Source organism: Tauraco erythrolophus, chromosome 20, assembly GCF_009769465.1.
Source record: "Tauraco erythrolophus isolate bTauEry1 chromosome 20, bTauEry1.pri, whole genome shotgun sequence".
Classification (NCBI taxonomy): domain Eukaryota; kingdom Metazoa; phylum Chordata; class Aves; order Musophagiformes; family Musophagidae; genus Tauraco; species Tauraco erythrolophus.
Genome location: NC_141484.1, coordinates 13673224 through 13690113, shown reverse-complemented (window position 1 = coordinate 13690113; position 16890 = coordinate 13673224). Strand labels below are relative to the sequence as shown.

At 41.6% G+C, this 16890-nt stretch overlaps 1 protein-coding gene across 1 annotated transcript in view; it reads right to left on the bottom strand.

Annotated features, from left to right (window-relative positions):
* Positions 1-282: 282 nt before the first annotated feature.
* LOC104371534 (uncharacterized) overlaps positions 283-16890 on the bottom strand; it is a 57365-nt gene continuing 40757 nt past the window's right edge. Inside the window, exons 50-77 of the mRNA XM_086624335.1 lie at positions 16463-16581; positions 16214-16363; positions 15401-15571; positions 14414-14723; positions 13705-13778; positions 13289-13376; positions 13085-13202; positions 12149-12272; positions 11936-12072; positions 10889-11144; positions 9087-9329; positions 8808-8984; positions 8581-8726; positions 8398-8488; positions 7920-8309; positions 7160-7286; positions 6168-6286; positions 5649-5845; positions 4324-4507; positions 4072-4237; positions 3780-3910; positions 3288-3596; positions 2983-3186; positions 1919-2044; positions 1655-1825; positions 1465-1569; positions 1089-1184; positions 283-435 (exon numbers count right to left, since the gene is read on the bottom strand). Coding sequence (XP_086480461.1) covers positions 283-435; positions 1089-1184; positions 1465-1569; positions 1655-1825; positions 1919-2044; positions 2983-3186; positions 3288-3596; positions 3780-3910; positions 4072-4237; positions 4324-4507; positions 5649-5845; positions 6168-6286; positions 7160-7286; positions 7920-8309; positions 8398-8488; positions 8581-8726; positions 8808-8984; positions 9087-9329; positions 10889-11144; positions 11936-12072; positions 12149-12272; positions 13085-13202; positions 13289-13376; positions 13705-13778; positions 14414-14723; positions 15401-15571; positions 16214-16363; positions 16463-16581 — 4682 coding nt within the window. The remainder of the gene's footprint in view (positions 436-1088; positions 1185-1464; positions 1570-1654; positions 1826-1918; positions 2045-2982; positions 3187-3287; positions 3597-3779; positions 3911-4071; positions 4238-4323; positions 4508-5648; positions 5846-6167; positions 6287-7159; positions 7287-7919; positions 8310-8397; positions 8489-8580; positions 8727-8807; positions 8985-9086; positions 9330-10888; positions 11145-11935; positions 12073-12148; positions 12273-13084; positions 13203-13288; positions 13377-13704; positions 13779-14413; positions 14724-15400; positions 15572-16213; positions 16364-16462; positions 16582-16890) is intronic.

Sequence of the window (16890 nt, the reverse complement as noted above, 5' to 3'; positions counted from 1 at the left end):
CTTTAACAGTGGCTGAAACCCTTTGAAAATACCTGAAGTGACATTTTTAATTGAATTACTTTAAATAAGCAAGGAAAAATGTAAACCTTATAAGAATTCAGGGTAATGATTAAAATACACAGTGAACTTTTCATTATTTCCATGGGAAAATCTCTACAATTTTTATTATCTAGGCATTAATTATCTAGATATTGATGAAGGACTAAGCCATGATTACAAAATCAAAGCGATAGAATTTCACATTTTGTGGAATTCTCTTTCACTTCACACCACTGGAGGCATCTACTCTTCACTTTCTGCCTTCTTGCCAATTTCACGGCTCTTCGCTCGGAGCTTGTTGACCTGCGACTCTGCAATGTCAGCCCGCTCCTCGGCTTCCTCCAGCTCGTGCTGGATCTTGCGGAACTTGGAGAGGTTGACATTGGACAGCTCCTCCTGGGGATAGGAAGAGAGATAAAATAGGTTTTAAAACATTTAGTAATGTTCCTACTGTAACACTGCACTGAACACGTGATATTTTGCCTTTACATAACGAAAAAAAAAGACTGTGAGTTAGTACATAATTTTCCCTAATACTTCCAGAGGGAATCCAAAGGAATAACTTAAATGCTAAATGTTTAGATAGTTAATAAGATACACCAGGAATTCATCTCTGGACATGAACTGCTAATGCACTTTGGATTTTTTGAATAATTAGATATAATTACAGTTATTTCCTTTAAATCATTTTCCATTTATTTACTGCTACAAAGTAATGTATTAATATTTGAAGGTAATTTCTTTTTCTGCTAGGCATAAATATGGAATTAAAAAAGTGAAAGGAGGCAGAGATCTACTCCCACAATGTTGACCTGAGCCTTCGCTGATCTTCCCAGTGATGCAATAATGCTCACACAAAATGTATTCTACACCCCTCTAGACCTCTGAATTGTTCAGCCAGAACAAATGTTCATCTGTTCATTCCTGAGTGCACAGTGAGAAAACGACAAAAAAGTTAAGGGTTCGAACAGAGCTAGGCAGGGGGAAACACCACCATGGAATTCCACCTCCAACTGGATAGAATTGCCTCTGCACACAGCAATACTTACAGCCTCCTCAGCTTGTCTCTTGTAGGACTTCACTTTCATTTGAAGCTTGTCCACCAGATCTTGGAGCCTGAGAACATTCTTCCTGTCTTCTTCAGACTAAAGAGAAGGACAAGAAAGAGAAGCACCTCTGTGCCCCTCCTCTTTAAATGCCCTCTACATGAAACAGAGAGTAACACTCCTTATAGACCATTGCTGTCCAGTAAGATAGAGGTGATAAGCTGGATCATCCTGACATGACCAGAAAGATAATTTCTTCTGATGTTCTCAGTCTTGTCCTTTACAACTGTGTGACTCAGGACAGAAAGAAGTCCCTAAGGTCTACATTTTGGCTTCCTGCAAGAAGGGTCTGTGAGCCCAAGGAGGCCTCTTGCCTTACCTGGTAGGTCAGTTCCTTCACCCTCCTCTCGTACTTGCGCACACCCTTCACGGCTTCAGCGCTGCGCTTCTGCTCAGCATCCACCTCCCCTTCCAGCTCCCGCACCTGCAACAAGAAGCCCATCTTTGGAGCTTCCCTGCTGGCTGCTTACGTGACATGTTCCTCATGCCCAAACAAAAGGCCTACGCACTCTGGCCTCCAGCTTCTGGATTTGCTTCTTGCCTCCCTTCAGAGCCAACTGCTCGGCTTCATCCAGACGGTGCTGCAGGTCCTTCACCGTCTGGTCCAGGTTCTTCTTCATCCTCTCCAGGTGAGCACTGGTGTCCTGCTCCTTTTTCAGCTCTTCTGCCATCATGGCTGCCTGGAAAGCAAAGGTTCAAAGCCATTTTGGGGCTGGAGACATTTAGAGGGAGAATGTATCCACTATCAGTGGTGAAAGGAGTCCCCAACTCACATCTGTGATGGCCTTTTTGGCCTTCTCTTCAGCGTTGCGGGCTTCCTGGACTGTTTCTTCCATTTCGCTTTGAATTTGGGCAATGTCTGTTTCCAGCTTCTTCTTGGTGTTGATCAAGCTGGTGTTCTGTTAAGCAGCATCAGAGGTTTGTTTTTGTTAACTCATTATATCAAAGCAAGAACATTACAGGATTTTGAACCATTTCAGACTTAATTATGTAAAAAATCAATACCACAGATTTTTCTGTAAAATTTTTCATCACTGAGGAACAACGCTTTTTTTTTTTCCCTCCAACCATTAATTTTACTAATTTGAAAAAGAATACTTAGAAATATAATCTGTGTCACATCTCATCCACCAAGGCTGCCACAGAAAAGTAATCAAAATAGAGTGAGGGAGTAATCAAAATAGAGCCAGTGAAATGCCTTCTTTTCTAATAAGGGAAAAGTAATCCACTCTCATCAACTGAAAAAGAGAAAGTTGTAACATAGATAGGATGGATTCCTTCCAGAATCTTTTCAGCATTCGAAGCAAGATGCTTTCCATAGATTTCAGAGCCTAACTACTGAATGACTGCTATGACATGTAGCTCATGTCAAAGTCTGCTTGACATGGGCTGCATCAGAGCCAGGAGTTCATCCTCACTTTCTTGCTAGAGTGGGCAAGCACATTTTGGAAAGAATATGAGGATTCCTTACTGCTACATTTCAAATGAGCAAGGAATGAATGTTGCTGTAGTCTCGGAGGTACATTCCCTGACTGCTCAGATGGCAGATCATTTGTCATGTGTGACTAAAAAATTCTGGTCTCTATGTTTAAGTGTCTTTCCTCTGGAGATCATGTTAGGATGCAAGGAAAGTAAAAGCATGGGTTTCATTGAATGCAACCTGGCAACACAGCCAGTGTACACACTTTTTCAGCAAAGGTATCTTTTAGTATCATGATGCTTACTTCAGAAAAGATAACTCTCATCTTTGAAGCTGAGCCTCCAATAGAGACTGGAATAAAGCATGCAAGTATTCTCCTACTTACCAAGAGTCCCATTTCTCACCAAGTGCCCTCACCTGAGTATGGAGGAGCTGCACACGCTCACTTGCATCCATCAGTTCCTGCTCAGCCACCTTTCTACACCTCTCTGTTTGTTCTAGTGCTGCCCGGAGCTCCTCAATTTCAGCCTGCAACAGGTTTGCTCTGCGTTCGACCATGGCCACCTGCTCCTTCAGGTCCTCCTGTGTCCTGAGAGCATCATCCAGATGTATCTGGGTATCCTGTAGTAACATTGAAAGAGATTAGGAGCAGATTCAGATCTGTTTGACTCTGAAAATATCAGCTAAGACATTTCTCTGTAGGCAATTTTTGTTCAACAGACCTTGAGCACTCCCTGTGTGTTCCTCAGGTTCTTTTGTGCCTCTGCAGCCTGGCGGTTGGCATGGCTCAGCTGGATCTCTATCTCATTCAGGTCTCCCTCCATCTTCTTCTTCAGCCGCAGGGCTTCATTCCTGCTCCTGATCTCAGAGTCCAGGGTGCTCTGCATGGACTCCACAACTCGGAGGTGGTTTCTCTTCAGCTGGTCAATCTCCTCATCTTTCTCTGCTATCTTCCTGTCAATCTCAGACTTCACCTGGTTGAGCTCAAGTTGGAGGCGCAGGATCTTCCCCTCTTCATGTTCCAGGGAGGCCTGGACAAGTGCACACAAACATTTGTAATGTTGATAAAACTGCTCGCGTTCTAGGTAATTACAGACTATTTCAGGAAATCTCAGCTGGTTGCACTCCCCAGCCAGAACAGAGGGGGGCCAAACATTTTTCAGCCATATTTCCCCATTGCTCCTATTTTTAGTGCAGACATCATGATTATGGGCATGTACCTCAGCTTCCTCCAGAGCAGCTTGGATTTCAGATTTCTCCTGCTCAATCTGCTTCTTGACTTTCTCCAGCTCATGAATCGCCTTTCCTCCCTCGGCAATCTGCTCCGTGAGGTCAGCAATCTCCTCTGTGGGAACAAAGACCAATGGCATGGTCAGGGAAAGAGTCCAATGGAAGGGCCCTGTCACACCAAGGTCATGGGCAACTTTGCAGACCTGCAGGCACAGACCCGTGGAGAGCGGTGGGTAGTGAGAAAGCCCTGCCAGGAGCAGGGGGCCAGGGACTTACGTTGCAAGTTCTTGTTCTCACGCTTCAGTGTTTCCAGGTGGTCCAAGGACTCCTCATAGGCATTCTTCATCTTAAACAGCTCTGTGCTGAGAGAGCGAGACTCCTTCTGGGAGGCTTCCAGCTCAGCCTGCGTTTCCTCATACTTCTGCTTCCACTCTGCCAGGATCTGAAGAGAAACAGGGTCTCAGTATGGATGTGGCAATCAGGAGGGGATGCTCTGCCCAGGAAGCCCAGGGCTGGAGCCCAAAAGACCTTGTCAAAGTTCTTCTGCTTCTTATCCAGAGCCGCGCAGGCAGCATTGGATCGCTCCACATCAATCATCAGGTCCTCCACCTCGTTCTGCAGCCTCTGCTTTGTCTTTTCCAGGGAGGCACATTTGGCATTGACGGCTTCAACGTGTTCCTCTGCATCCTGCAGGCGCTGGGCCAGCTTCTTCCTGGGAGGTGGTAAGCACAGGTCCAGGTGAGGAAACAAACGGGAACCTGTGGTGTGCAGCCAGTGTGTTTTTCACAAGAGTACACTTAGCCATTGGGTAGTGTGTGATCCCCATTTACACAGAGGTGCAGGACCTCTCCCAGCCAGCCACTTTCTATGTCTGTGTCCTGGTCTACAGTAATTCACTCTCTGCTGTTCACTCTGCTATTCACACTGTCATCTTGCTGCCATTGTGTGTCTGAAGAGCTTTGTTGCTTCTGCTTTCCCCCAACGCATTCCTGCTTTTGGTTATATTCTCTTATATGATTGGATCGAGAGCAGCCCTGAGGAGAAGGACTTGGGAGTACTGGTGGACGAGAAGCTCAATATGAGCCGGCAATGTGCTCTTGCGGCCCAGAAGGCCAACCGCGTCCTGGGCTGCATCAAGAGGAGCGTGGCCAGCAGGTCGAGGGAGGTGATTCTCCCCCTCTACTCTGCCCTCGTGAGACCTCACTTAGAGTACTGCTTCCAGTTCTGGAGCCCCCAACATAAGAAGGACATGGACCAGTTGGAGAGGGTCCAGAGGAGGGCCACGAAGATGATAAGAGGACTGGAGCACCTTTCCTATGAGGACAGGCTGAAAGAGTTGGGGCTGTTCAGCCTGGAGAAGAGGAGGCTCCGGGGTGACCTTATAGCGGTCTTCCAGTACCTCAAGGGGGCCTACAGGAAAGATGGGGAGAGGCTGTTCAGGAGGGCCAGTTATGATAGGACAAGGGGTAATGGTTTTAAAATAGAGGGAGGTAGGTTCAGGTTGGATATTAGGAAAAAATTTTTTACTATGAGAGTGGTAGAACACTGGAACAGGTTGCCCAGAGAGGTGGTGGATGCTCCATCCCTGGAGACGTTCAAGGCCAGGTTGGACAAGGCCCTGAGCAACCTGATCTAGTTGGAGATATCCCTGTTCCTTGCAGGGGGGTTGGACTAGATGACCTTTGAAGGTCCCTTCCAGCCCTAACCATTCTATGATTCTATGATTCTATGATTCTCTCTCTTCTGGCACCCCACCCCAAAGCAGAATATTGACTTCTTCCTGACAATACCACAGTGGTCTCCTCAAATTTCCATTCTTAGTCTCTGCCAGCCTTCCCCACATTCCCACATACTTGGCCTCCTCCAGCTCCTCTGTGCGCTGAATAGCGTCCGTCTCATATTTGGTTCTCCACTGGGCCACTTCACTGTTGGCCTTGGACAGGGCACGCTGCAGCTCCCCCTTGGCTTCCTGCTCCTCCTCATATTGTTCCCGGAGCAAGTCACAGTCGTGGCGAGCAGACTGCAAGGCGTGGGCCAGGGCGTTCTTGGCCTGCGGGAAAAATAGTATTGTGAAAATGAATGGACATATCCTGGGAAATCTGACTGTAATGTTGATGGACGCTTGATAATTCTGCTGTGAGTGATGGCAAGCTACTGAATGAGAAAGGAATCTCTGGGAATTTGCAAAAGAATTAATTGATAGAATTCAGGGAAGGGGGAGCAAATCTAATATGGGAAGATTTGCACTGAATTACCTAAGTGTTTTTTTTTTCCCTCTGAGATTGTTGATTCTGTAATATCATATGTATCTGAAGCTCATCCTAGACAGGAGGAATTCAATGGGTAAGAGAGAATTTGGAAAGCCTTCTCACCTTTATCTCTTCCTCTAAGTGTCTCTTGAGTTCTTCAATCTGTTGGGTGAATGCCTGCTTGCCTCTTGACAGCTGAGAAATCAGAGCATCCTTCTCCTCCACCTGACGTGAATATTCACCTGGGAGAGTGCAGATGAGTAAAAGAACCTTTTTATGACTTATTTAAAAGTGTTAACCTTGATAATAAAATGCATGTTAAAAATATTTTGAGTTAAAAATAATATTTCTTTTGTGAAATCCTAATCACCTACACCTATGCATATCTCTGAATACGCTCAAGTGTTTCTCTTAGAGGCAAGAAATGAGTTACATCATGCTCCTTTCTCCAATATCTGACTAGTCTTACTGTATGTTTGCACTAAGTCTAGTGGTCACTTCAAGGCTTGAGCTTACAGAATGAGTACTACATGGTGTATGTGCTCAGGTATATCACTGTCCTCTTCTGAATGTCTCCTGGGAAGCAGAAGGATGAAGTCTAGGTTATGAGATAGATGAATTATTCTTTGAAAATTCCGTCATAGAATCATAGAACAGTCCAGGCTTGAAAAGACCTTGAAAGCTCATCTGGACCAACATTTCATGGGAAAGGGAGCCTAGATGAGATTATTTAGCCTCCTGTCCAGTCATGTCTTGAAAACCTTCAGTGATAGAGACTCTACCACGCTCCTGGGGAGGTTGCTCCAGTGACTGGTTGTTCCAGCCCCTTAAACATATTATTGGTCCTTCTCCAGGATGTCTGTATCTCTCCGGTAGTGGGGACATAGCACTTCAGGTGTGGCCTCACCTATGCTGTGTAGGGGGATCACCCCCGTTAACCTGCTGGCAACAGTTCTCCTAATGCAGTTCAGGATTCTGTTGGCCTTCTTGGCCTCAAGAGCATATTTCTGGCTCATGTTCCACTTAGTTTCCACCAAGAACCCCAGGTCTTTTTGACCCTTTTTTAAAGCCCCAGGTCATATACAATGTTCTCTTAAAACCCACAAATGTCTTACCGGATTCTGTTTGTAGCCGAGCTCTCTGAGCACTGATGTCATTAATTGTGCGTTGCTGTTCTTCCTCCTTTGTCTTAATCTCACTGAGTTGATCTTCTAGGGAGCGACACATCTTCTCCAGATTTGCCTATTTGCATGAAGAACAGAATAAAAGATGATTGGTGGTTCAACATGTAGTTGCTGAGAATCTGAATTCTTACGAAGGGCAAAAAAAGAAACCAATAATTTAGAAGTAAAGTCAAAATGTCTCAGTTAACTCCTATATCTTTCTACGAAATTTGCATCCCTAATTCTAACATTTGTATTATTTATTAATGTACACTCCATTTTTCCAATAGATAAAAAGAATGATGAGACACTGTAACATGAGGAATTATTTTAAATTTCTGTTTGGATCTTAGTGATTATGTCACTGAAGTATTTAAGAGAGGAAAAGAAAAACAGGAATAAAAAGTAAAGGGTAGGGTTGGATTACTTTCTATTTTAGAAGAAACTGGAAAATTGATAACGTCAGTGTCTCTCATTTCACTATCATAATATTTTGAACCAAGCAGTGAGACCCTATAGTTCCTTAGGTTAGGGGCTTCAGGTGAAGATTTTAGCTCTCACCCAAAGGATACAATATATTATTATAGTAATACTGAAATATATAAATTCAAATTCAAGTCGTAAAGCGCAACTCTTTATTTTAAAGTGCGACTAACTTAAATTCTATGTTAAAATATAAATACTTGATTATGTTGGAATTACTGTAAAGCACCTTGGCTTTGGAGACAGACTCCATGTTACTGGCCAAGTCGTCAATCTCCATCTTCAGCTCACTCTTCTCCTTCTCCAGCTTCTGCTTCACTCGTTGCAGGTTGTCGATCTGCTCCCCAAGCTCAGCTGTGCTGTCCGCATGCTTCTTCCGCAGGGCGGCAGCCGTGGCTTCGTGCTGCAGCGTGGCCTCTTCGAGGTCGCGGCGCATCTTCTGAAATTCTGCCTCACGCTTCTTGTTCATATCGATCTGAGCTGCGGTAGCCCCTCCTGCTTCTTCCAGGCGCTCGCTGATCTCCTCGAGCTCCCTCGAGAGGTCAGCCCGATGCTTCTCTGCCTTTGCCCGAGAGGCACGTTCAGCCTCAATTTCCTCCTCCAGTTCCTCTATACGAGCCTGGGGAACATTAGGGACCCTTCACACCCAGGCCCTCCTCCTTCCGGACCTGAGACTGGGTGAGAGAGGGGGAGGAACAGAGACTTGCCTGCAGCTCCTTGATCTTCTTCTGTAACTGCATGCCCAGGGCTTGTTCATCCTCGATTTTGCTCTGGATCTGGCTGATTTCAAAGTCTTTCCTTTGGGCAAAGCAAAGCAAATCGTGTTAGAGCTCAAAGAAAACAGACAAGTGCACCAGCCCAATGTTCAGGTGCCCCACGGCCACACTTACTTCTTTAGTTTCTCATCCAGCTGCTGCTTATCATTTTCCAAGTCCATTATGGATTCCTGGTTCATTTTCAGGTCTCCTTCCAGTTTCCTTTTAGCTCTCTCAAGGTCCATGCGCAGTTTCTTCTCTTGCTCCAGGGACCCTTCCAACTAAACAGAACAAGACATCAGTGCTCTGCAAGCCAGGTCTAACTCCATACCTGTCCTGTTCTTCTGGGCAATCATGCTTACATCGTCCACTTGCTGCTCCAGCTTGGTCTTCGCTTTGGTCAGCGTATTGACTTTGTCCTCTTCTGCCTGCAGGTCGTCCAGTGTCTGCTGATGGGCCTCTTGGAGGGCTTTCTTTTCTTTTGTCAGCTTGGCAATGGTCTCATCCAGGGCTGCCATCTCCTCTGTGAGGTTTTTCACCTTTAAGAAAGGAGCAAGTGTAAATAAAGGAAGCAGATACAGAAGTCCAGTAGCAGCACAGTGTTCTCTTCTGAAGCATGAGTGACAGGTTCTGCCTCATACCTTATTTTCCGTGGCATGTTTTTCCTTCTCAACCTTGGCCAGTGTTAACTCAAGGTCATCAATATCTTTCTTCAGCTCTGAACATTCATCCTCCAGTTTCCTCTTCTTGGCTGTCAGCTCAGCATTCATCTCTTCTTCATCTTCAGCCCTTTCAGTGACCTCCTTAATTTTGGCTTCCAGTTGGATTTTGGTTTTGATGAGCTGGTCACATCTTTCCTCAGCATCAGCCAAACCATCGGCTTCCTTCATAATTAATTTAAACAAAATAGTTTTCAAATTTTATTTTTTTTTTTACTGATTTACAAACAAGGAATTCTTATTTTCAAAGCAGCTTTACAACGTCCTTTGCAGTTCAACTCATTATTATGAGAGTATTTATCTATTTCAGACTGCCTCCAGCCCAGAAAATAAAGGAGTATATTATCACACTATAAATATAGGCTCTGAGCTTTTCTTTTTAGACTCTTTAACTGCTTATGGAACTCCAACTATCTATCCAACTCTATCTCCAATTTGAAGATAGAGCCTGAAATTAAATATGGCAGTATCTTCCTTGTATCTTTTCATTATTTTACTTATATTGCATTTGACTGGACTGGCAACTGGGATAGAATTCTACTGAAGAGAATCACATAGGCAGATTTTTCAGCATACAGCATTTTAAACTTGAATGCTAAAAACGCTAACAATCAGCTGAGAAAATCTATTACAACTCTCCCCCAAAGATTTACTGAGCGTGAATTTAATTTCTATTTTTGGCAAAATTTTGTGTTAAGATCACTGTTTCAAAGGCAGCAGCTGAATCAGGCATGTTTCTAGCCCTTGTGGTCAAGAACAGTTTGAAAGGGAGACTTTTGTTTACCAGGGCAGTATCAATTACCTGAGTTTACATGCATGCTAAGATGCAACTTACTAAGAGGTAACCTTTGTTTTCTACATACTGTTTGTTCTTTTCCTCTTTGTTCTAGTGAAGACCAATGACACTATCTAGGCAGAAGATGTTTTACAGCTCAGCAAGATAGCTGGGTTGGAGTTTGTCTCATGTAGATTTAGATATCTGTCATGATGCCAAGATGCAGTCCATTCAATCAAAAAAAGTTACATTTTTTGATGAATTATGTCATAGTCTAAAAGGGTGAGTTTCTTCTTGCTGAAGATGATGAGGACCTGAGGCTACTAGCTCAGATGTAGACTTTTAGACTGTAGACATGAAAATGGGGTCAGATGAATCCTAATCCTTGTTGTTAAAGACAGTTTTAAGGGGCTTATTGTTGCTACCTTTTTATTTCCAGGAAAAAGGGGAGGACTCCATTTTCATCATTGGGACCATAAATGCTAGAAAAATGCCTGACAATCTCAGCCCCTCCTACTCCATCTGAATCCACTTGTGACTCTCCTAATAAAAGGTGTTAATAAGACCTCTCGACCACCTCCATTGATCAGATGATAACATATCAAAATTATGTAGTGCAGAAAGTTTTATAAAGACATGATAATTGCTGCTGCAAGCTGCCATGTATGATGTAAAATGTCATACTGTAAACTGTAGTATTTACTAACTGGAAATTGATGACTTCTCTCTTGATTTAAAAGTGTAACAAATCAGCTGCAATAATTCATTGCAAATTTATTAATATTTGTAGATTTCAGCTTAGCTTTTATATATGGTTTTCCTTCCTATCTCATAAAATATGTGTATGTTTTAAAAATAAATCCTGTTTTGGAAAAATGTGTCTGTTGCTGAGACGTTTGGGATCATTTTACACAGGATATTACAAGCCAAAAACATTAGCAATACTCACAGCCTGCACTTGCAGCTGCAGGTCATTTTTCTCCTGCAGCAGGGCCACCATTTTCTCCTCCAGCTCCTTCCTCTTTGCCTCAGACTTTGCAAGCTCTTCCTTGGTTTTCTCAAACTCTTCTTTCATGTTGGCCATCTCCTTCTCAGATTCTGCACTCTTCAGCAAGGGCTTGATCTTGAAGAAGAGCTTCATCCAGGGCCAGTGCTTCACATTCATGAAGGCACGAATATTGTACTGGATACAGAAGATGGACTCCCTGAAAGATAATAAAAAATATGTTACATATTTTTTAATGTATAATGCATATTTCATTGTATACATTGATATGCATAACATGAAGTTCTACATATAATACTTTATAGTTATAGTTCTATATATCTGTTTGTATAAAAACCATTATATATTATTGAATATATATTTATTAAGAATATTTAGAATATTTAATATCTAAAAATACATGTATATCTGAATATATGTATTCAAAGATAAGGCAGTATCTCCCTTGTATCTTTTCATCATTTTATTTATATTTGACTGGACTGGAAACTGAGAATTCTCCTGAAGAGAATCACTAGAAACCCCCCTAGTGTGATGTCAATTGTCATCCTGTATGGGCAGTTTTGAAGTCCAGGTGTCTGGCTCACTTTGAGGGCCAAAGAAAAGGAGCACCTCCAGAAGGTGACTTATGTCCTTTTCATGAAAGTTACCCAAGGGAAGAAGATACTTCTCTTGTGCCAAAGTATGTGTTTCTCACCTTTAACTTAGACCATATATCTGATTTCTAGACATGCATATAATGTATCCATTTACTGAATTTAGCAACAATTAGTACAAAAGGTGATATAAGTTAAAACCAGTAATTTTTCCTACATCAGGATTTTATACTGCTTCACCTACAGCCAGGGTATACTCCCAAAAACATCCATATTGGTACACTGGATTAATGAGAAATAAATGAGATTTGGCAAGAAGCAGCTTGTTTTCAGTTTTGTTCATGTCACTGGTATCTGATGAGGATTGGCCCAGCAGGTAATTACAAGTATCTACCTTCTCTCCATCATTTTCTTGAACTCCACTCTCATCAGGTAACCCCTGCACATGGCCTGTGTGCGAGTGATGAGCTGTGCCAGCTTTTCATCTCTCATCTCTTCCAGGAGTCCCAGCAGCCCAGCTTTGAAGAACACCTTGAGAAAAGGAACGTTGCAGTACGTAACTGTCAGGTATTGCAAGCACAGTACATCAGTCAAGTAGCATTTGTACCTTGGTGTGACCAAATTTGTACTGTGTGTGGTCCACATCGATGGATCCAAGGAGCTTCTCAGAAGCCTTCTTGCTGTCAATGAACTGCCCCTCTGGGATGGCACTTGCATTAAGCACCTTGTACCTATGGGAGGAAGTAGAAAATGAAGAAGGCCAGATTCCTGAAAGCTCAATCAAACCTGTACCAGCTAATGCCATTAAGATTCTCTGAAGGGGGATTAAGAGTGGAAGAGAGGTGAATAAGTCTGAACTCTGTTCCATTGTTTAGAAATCAAATTTTCATGAGCAAATATGTTTTTAGTAAAAACTTTGCACTTTCCTTAGTCCAGAAATTCTTGATACAGAATGGTATCAAGAAATGGTAGTGATTTCCATGTGTAACTGCTGACATATTTCAAATACGCTGTTACATAACGTCTTTTCTCCAAATGAGAACTTTATGTGCGAGAACAAAATATGTAGAAAGGAGAAGCAATTCTTCATCCAAAATAGTGGCAGTGCATACTATCCGAGTATTTGCCACCTGATATAGAACAAGAAGCAACATTTTCTTATTTTATTTGGTTTTCCAACAAATTAGTCTAGAACATTTTGTAGTTTCTTTATTCACATTTCTGTGCTGCGAGTCATCTTACGTTGCTACCCTGAAGTGAACTAAGTCTAAGATAGTCAATTTCATTTCTAGATAGTTAATTAAAAAATGCTTTATCTCATATACCAGAATACAAAACAAGGAAAGGAATAAATTCTTTGAAAATGCCTGTTCTTCTAGTTAGACAGAAACTGGATGACTAACTCGGACAATTGACATTGGTATGCCTAAAAGTAGGTACAATGAACCCTTTCCATAACTCTGACAGTAGTTAAAACAATCAGAATATGCAAATTATTCAGCACTGATGGATATGGTGGATGGTGGATGACATGGAATCTGACCTCTGTTTAAAATCTGCATAGAGTATTCTACTGGGGAATCCTTTCCTGCAAATTCTAATCCCTTCCAGCACACCGTTACACCGCAGCTGATGCAGCACCAGTTCATGTTCCATGGCACCTAATAAATGACATAATGAATTGGTACTTCATTGTACTGCACAGAGAAAAACAGATTTATCAAATCTTTGAGCTTTAACAACTTACCAGGTGTTTTTGTTTCATTAGGAATGAGGCATCGCACAAAATGGGGATGTGTGCTCCGCAGATTGCTCATCAGCTTGTTTAAATTTTCCTTAAGAGTAAAAGCAAAGACTCAAGTTCAAAAATGTCACTTACACAATCTCAATATTGGATGGAGTAAAAAATCTGCAATAAAACCATGATCAGTATTTTTTTTTTATGGAACTGAATGGCAGTTCCATAAAAATTTAGAGAATGGCAGTTCTTTAAAAATATTTTCAAGGATTCAATGAGAACCCTTCTTTATTAAGAAGCATGTGCCTTTATCCTTTCTGAACATAAAAATTTTGTATATTAGATCAATCTAAAGCTTTTCTGAACTAAATTTTCTATATTTTTTTCACAATGAAATAAAATTTACAATGTTTATTCTACAGTACCCGGAAAAGAGCTGAGACAGTCTGGAAAGAAGAACCCTTCTTCTTGCCGCCCTTCTTGCCACCGCCACCACTCTCTAAACAATAGTATTTTATAAAAAAAGAAATGAACAGAAACATGCAGTGAGAACCTGAAGAACTTTGTGTGTTTATCTCAAAAAAAATAGAAAATAATAATATGATCAAAATTTGCAAATGCATACAGTGTTTAAAGATACAATGGAAGGCTTGATTTTTTCAGATTATAGCAGCATGAAAACTAATGACTTCAAGCTGAAGTTAAGAAAATGCAAGCAGGAAATAAAATGTAACATTTTGCATAGCAAGTTACTTAAGGAATTGAATAAATCGCTAGTGAGTACATCAAATGCAGTCTTCAGGTATCTTTACATCCGAGGGTATGCATACATTTAGCGTCATGTTGACACATTTGATTGTATTCTTTGAAGTTTTTGGGAGTGCCCCATATGGCAGAAATCTGATTTGTCAGTGAGCGTGTGTTCATGTTGCAGTACAGCTATCTGGTCTTGAAACCTACAGATCTATTAAGGTCTCCAGGGAAATGTAATATCCTCTATTAGTCTGAGTTACTGAGTTCAAAAAAGTAGGTGGGTTTTGGGTATTCAGTTTTTGAAATGTAAATATTATTGCAAAATAATATTGCAAGATGTTTTTTCTGTAAATTATTGTAAACTAATTTCAAAGAAATCACCTGCTTCCGCCCCACCAACCGAGGCAAAGAGTAAGGCCAGTGTTTTCAGGGATGATTTCTGGTACAGCCCCACAACAGTTTCATTCAGGGGATCCTTGTTCTTCTCAAGCCAGCCAGTGATGTTGTAGTCCACTGTTCCAGCGTAGTGCACCAGGGAGAAGTGGGCCTCAGCCTTGCCTTTGGCAGGCTTGGGCTTCTGGAAGTTGTTGGACTTGCCCAGATGCTGGTCATAGAGCTTGTTCTTGAAAGAGGTGTCAGTTGCCTTGGGGAACATGCACTCCTCTTCCAGGATGGAGAAGATGCCCATGGGCTGGAAGAAATAGCAACACATGAAGAAAGAAGGTGTGGAAGCGAGAAGCAGAGAGAATGTATGTGAGAAAGGAATGGAAGACAAAAATTACACAAAAAGTCCACCTCAAAATGTGTAATCTTACGTTTTTCCAGAAAAAGCATTTTGTTAGTGGATATGCCATCAGTCATATGAAAACATGCTCAGCCATAAGCTGGAGAGTTGTGATGTAATAAAGATCTAGCATGTAGAAATGCACTATGTGCATGTTAGTTGAAGATGGAAAACAAAATGAATGAAATTAGTAGCATTCAGATGTAAGAAACAGTTTACACTTCCTAAATGCTTTTTCTTGGAAACAAGATAGAAAATTTTTTTAAACATATTCAACTAGAACTTTCTCAGTGTATTTACTCACACAGCATGCATTAAAAAAATGCATTTGAGTATAAACTCCAGAACAGTGACTAGGACTGAAATTTTTGCCCCATGTAAATCATATGTACTTCGCGACAGAATCCCACAAACAGTGAAGTGACAAATGAAAATGTATATGAAATGCTTGGAGCCCAGAAAAAATAATGTGATGTGCTGCATTAAGTGTGAATGTCACACATCAGAGTGGTCTAATTTGAGCACAGAATATTCCTTCTACACTTTACATCTGGAAAACTATTAAGTCTGTACGACCCAAGAACCTTCTCAATGAGCTCAATACAGGCAGCCAGGTCCATCCCAAAGTCAATGAATTCCCATTCAATTCCTTCCTTCTTGTACTCCTCCTGCTCCAGCACGAACATGTGGTGGTTGAAGAACTGTTGCAGTTTCTCGTTGGTGAAGTTGATGCACAGCTGCTCCAGGCTGTTGAACTGCAGGATGCAAAGAGATTTCCTTACTTGCAAAGTTTATTTCCAGGAACACTTTCCATCTTCCAGTAGGTTTTGTTTTCAACCCATTAAGGGCTCCGTGATTGGGATTCTGAATTTCTAGTCATGGGACTGGTCAGGTTACTGGCATATTCCATCCTCTAATGTATCTATCCTTTCAGGCTCTGGCACTGTCTCAACATATTTCTGAGCAATGAAAAGAGTTGCGCAGCTTAGTTCAAGTCCAGCTTTTCATCTACTTGAATTTGTATAGGCTGCCAGTCTCTTCCCAAGCATTTGGAGGGAATCTGGCTTCAGCATTAACAAAATTTTCCTTCAAGATGGCATATTTTAACTTACTCAAAATCTGTCTCTGCTATTACCTGTCAGTTGTTCAGCATTTTCGTATCAGTTTTCAATGGAATTTTCACTTCTGCATGCAACAACAGACATCTACAGAAATCTGCAGCCCTTGTGAGATAATATATACTATGAGAACTAGAAGAGTGCCATTCCTACAGGAATGTCAGGATTATTCAATAAATATAAAACAATCCATAATTTAACAAACAAAAAACAAACCCCAAACTATTTCAGTTTCTTAATACCCCTTCCAGGAAAATCATATGAAGATCCTCCTCTTACATCAAAGATCTCAAAGCCAGCAATGTCCAGGACACCAATGAAGTACTGTCTGGGCTGTTTGGTATCCAGCTGTTGGTTGATGCGAACAACCATCCACAGGAACATCTTCTCAAAGACAGATTTTGCCAGGGCACCCACTGAATTGTATACCTTAAGAAAAGTAAAAGAAAAGTTACCATTCAGGGAAAAAAAGTTTAAAGCTTTTATTTCATTAATGTAATTTGTTTTCTATCATTGCTTATTTCTTACCTGCTGCACGGTTTGACCCTTGGTCACGTATTCATTCCCAACCTTGACTCGGGGGTAGCAGAGGGCTTTGAGCAGGTCTGCTGAGTTCAGACCCATCAGGTAGGCGGCCTTGTCAGCAACTAAGGAAACAAGCATACAGCAGGATGGAATATTAGCTCTCCAGTAGATGTATCTTGTAGTAATTCAGAATCATTTCTGCAGAAGCCACATATACTTCAAGTCACATACTTTAAAATGTTGTGATTTTTCTTGGTTTACTGATTTTTTCCCCATTTAATTTGGATGATTTGTAAATGTAGAGATTCTTCCAAATTCCTTTACAGCGAACATGCAAATTTTGAAACAAGTAACTAGATAAACAAAAGGGAAAGGGTCATGAAAATGACAGGTCAAACAGCTCACAATTTCTGAATAAGCAGAAAAGGAAA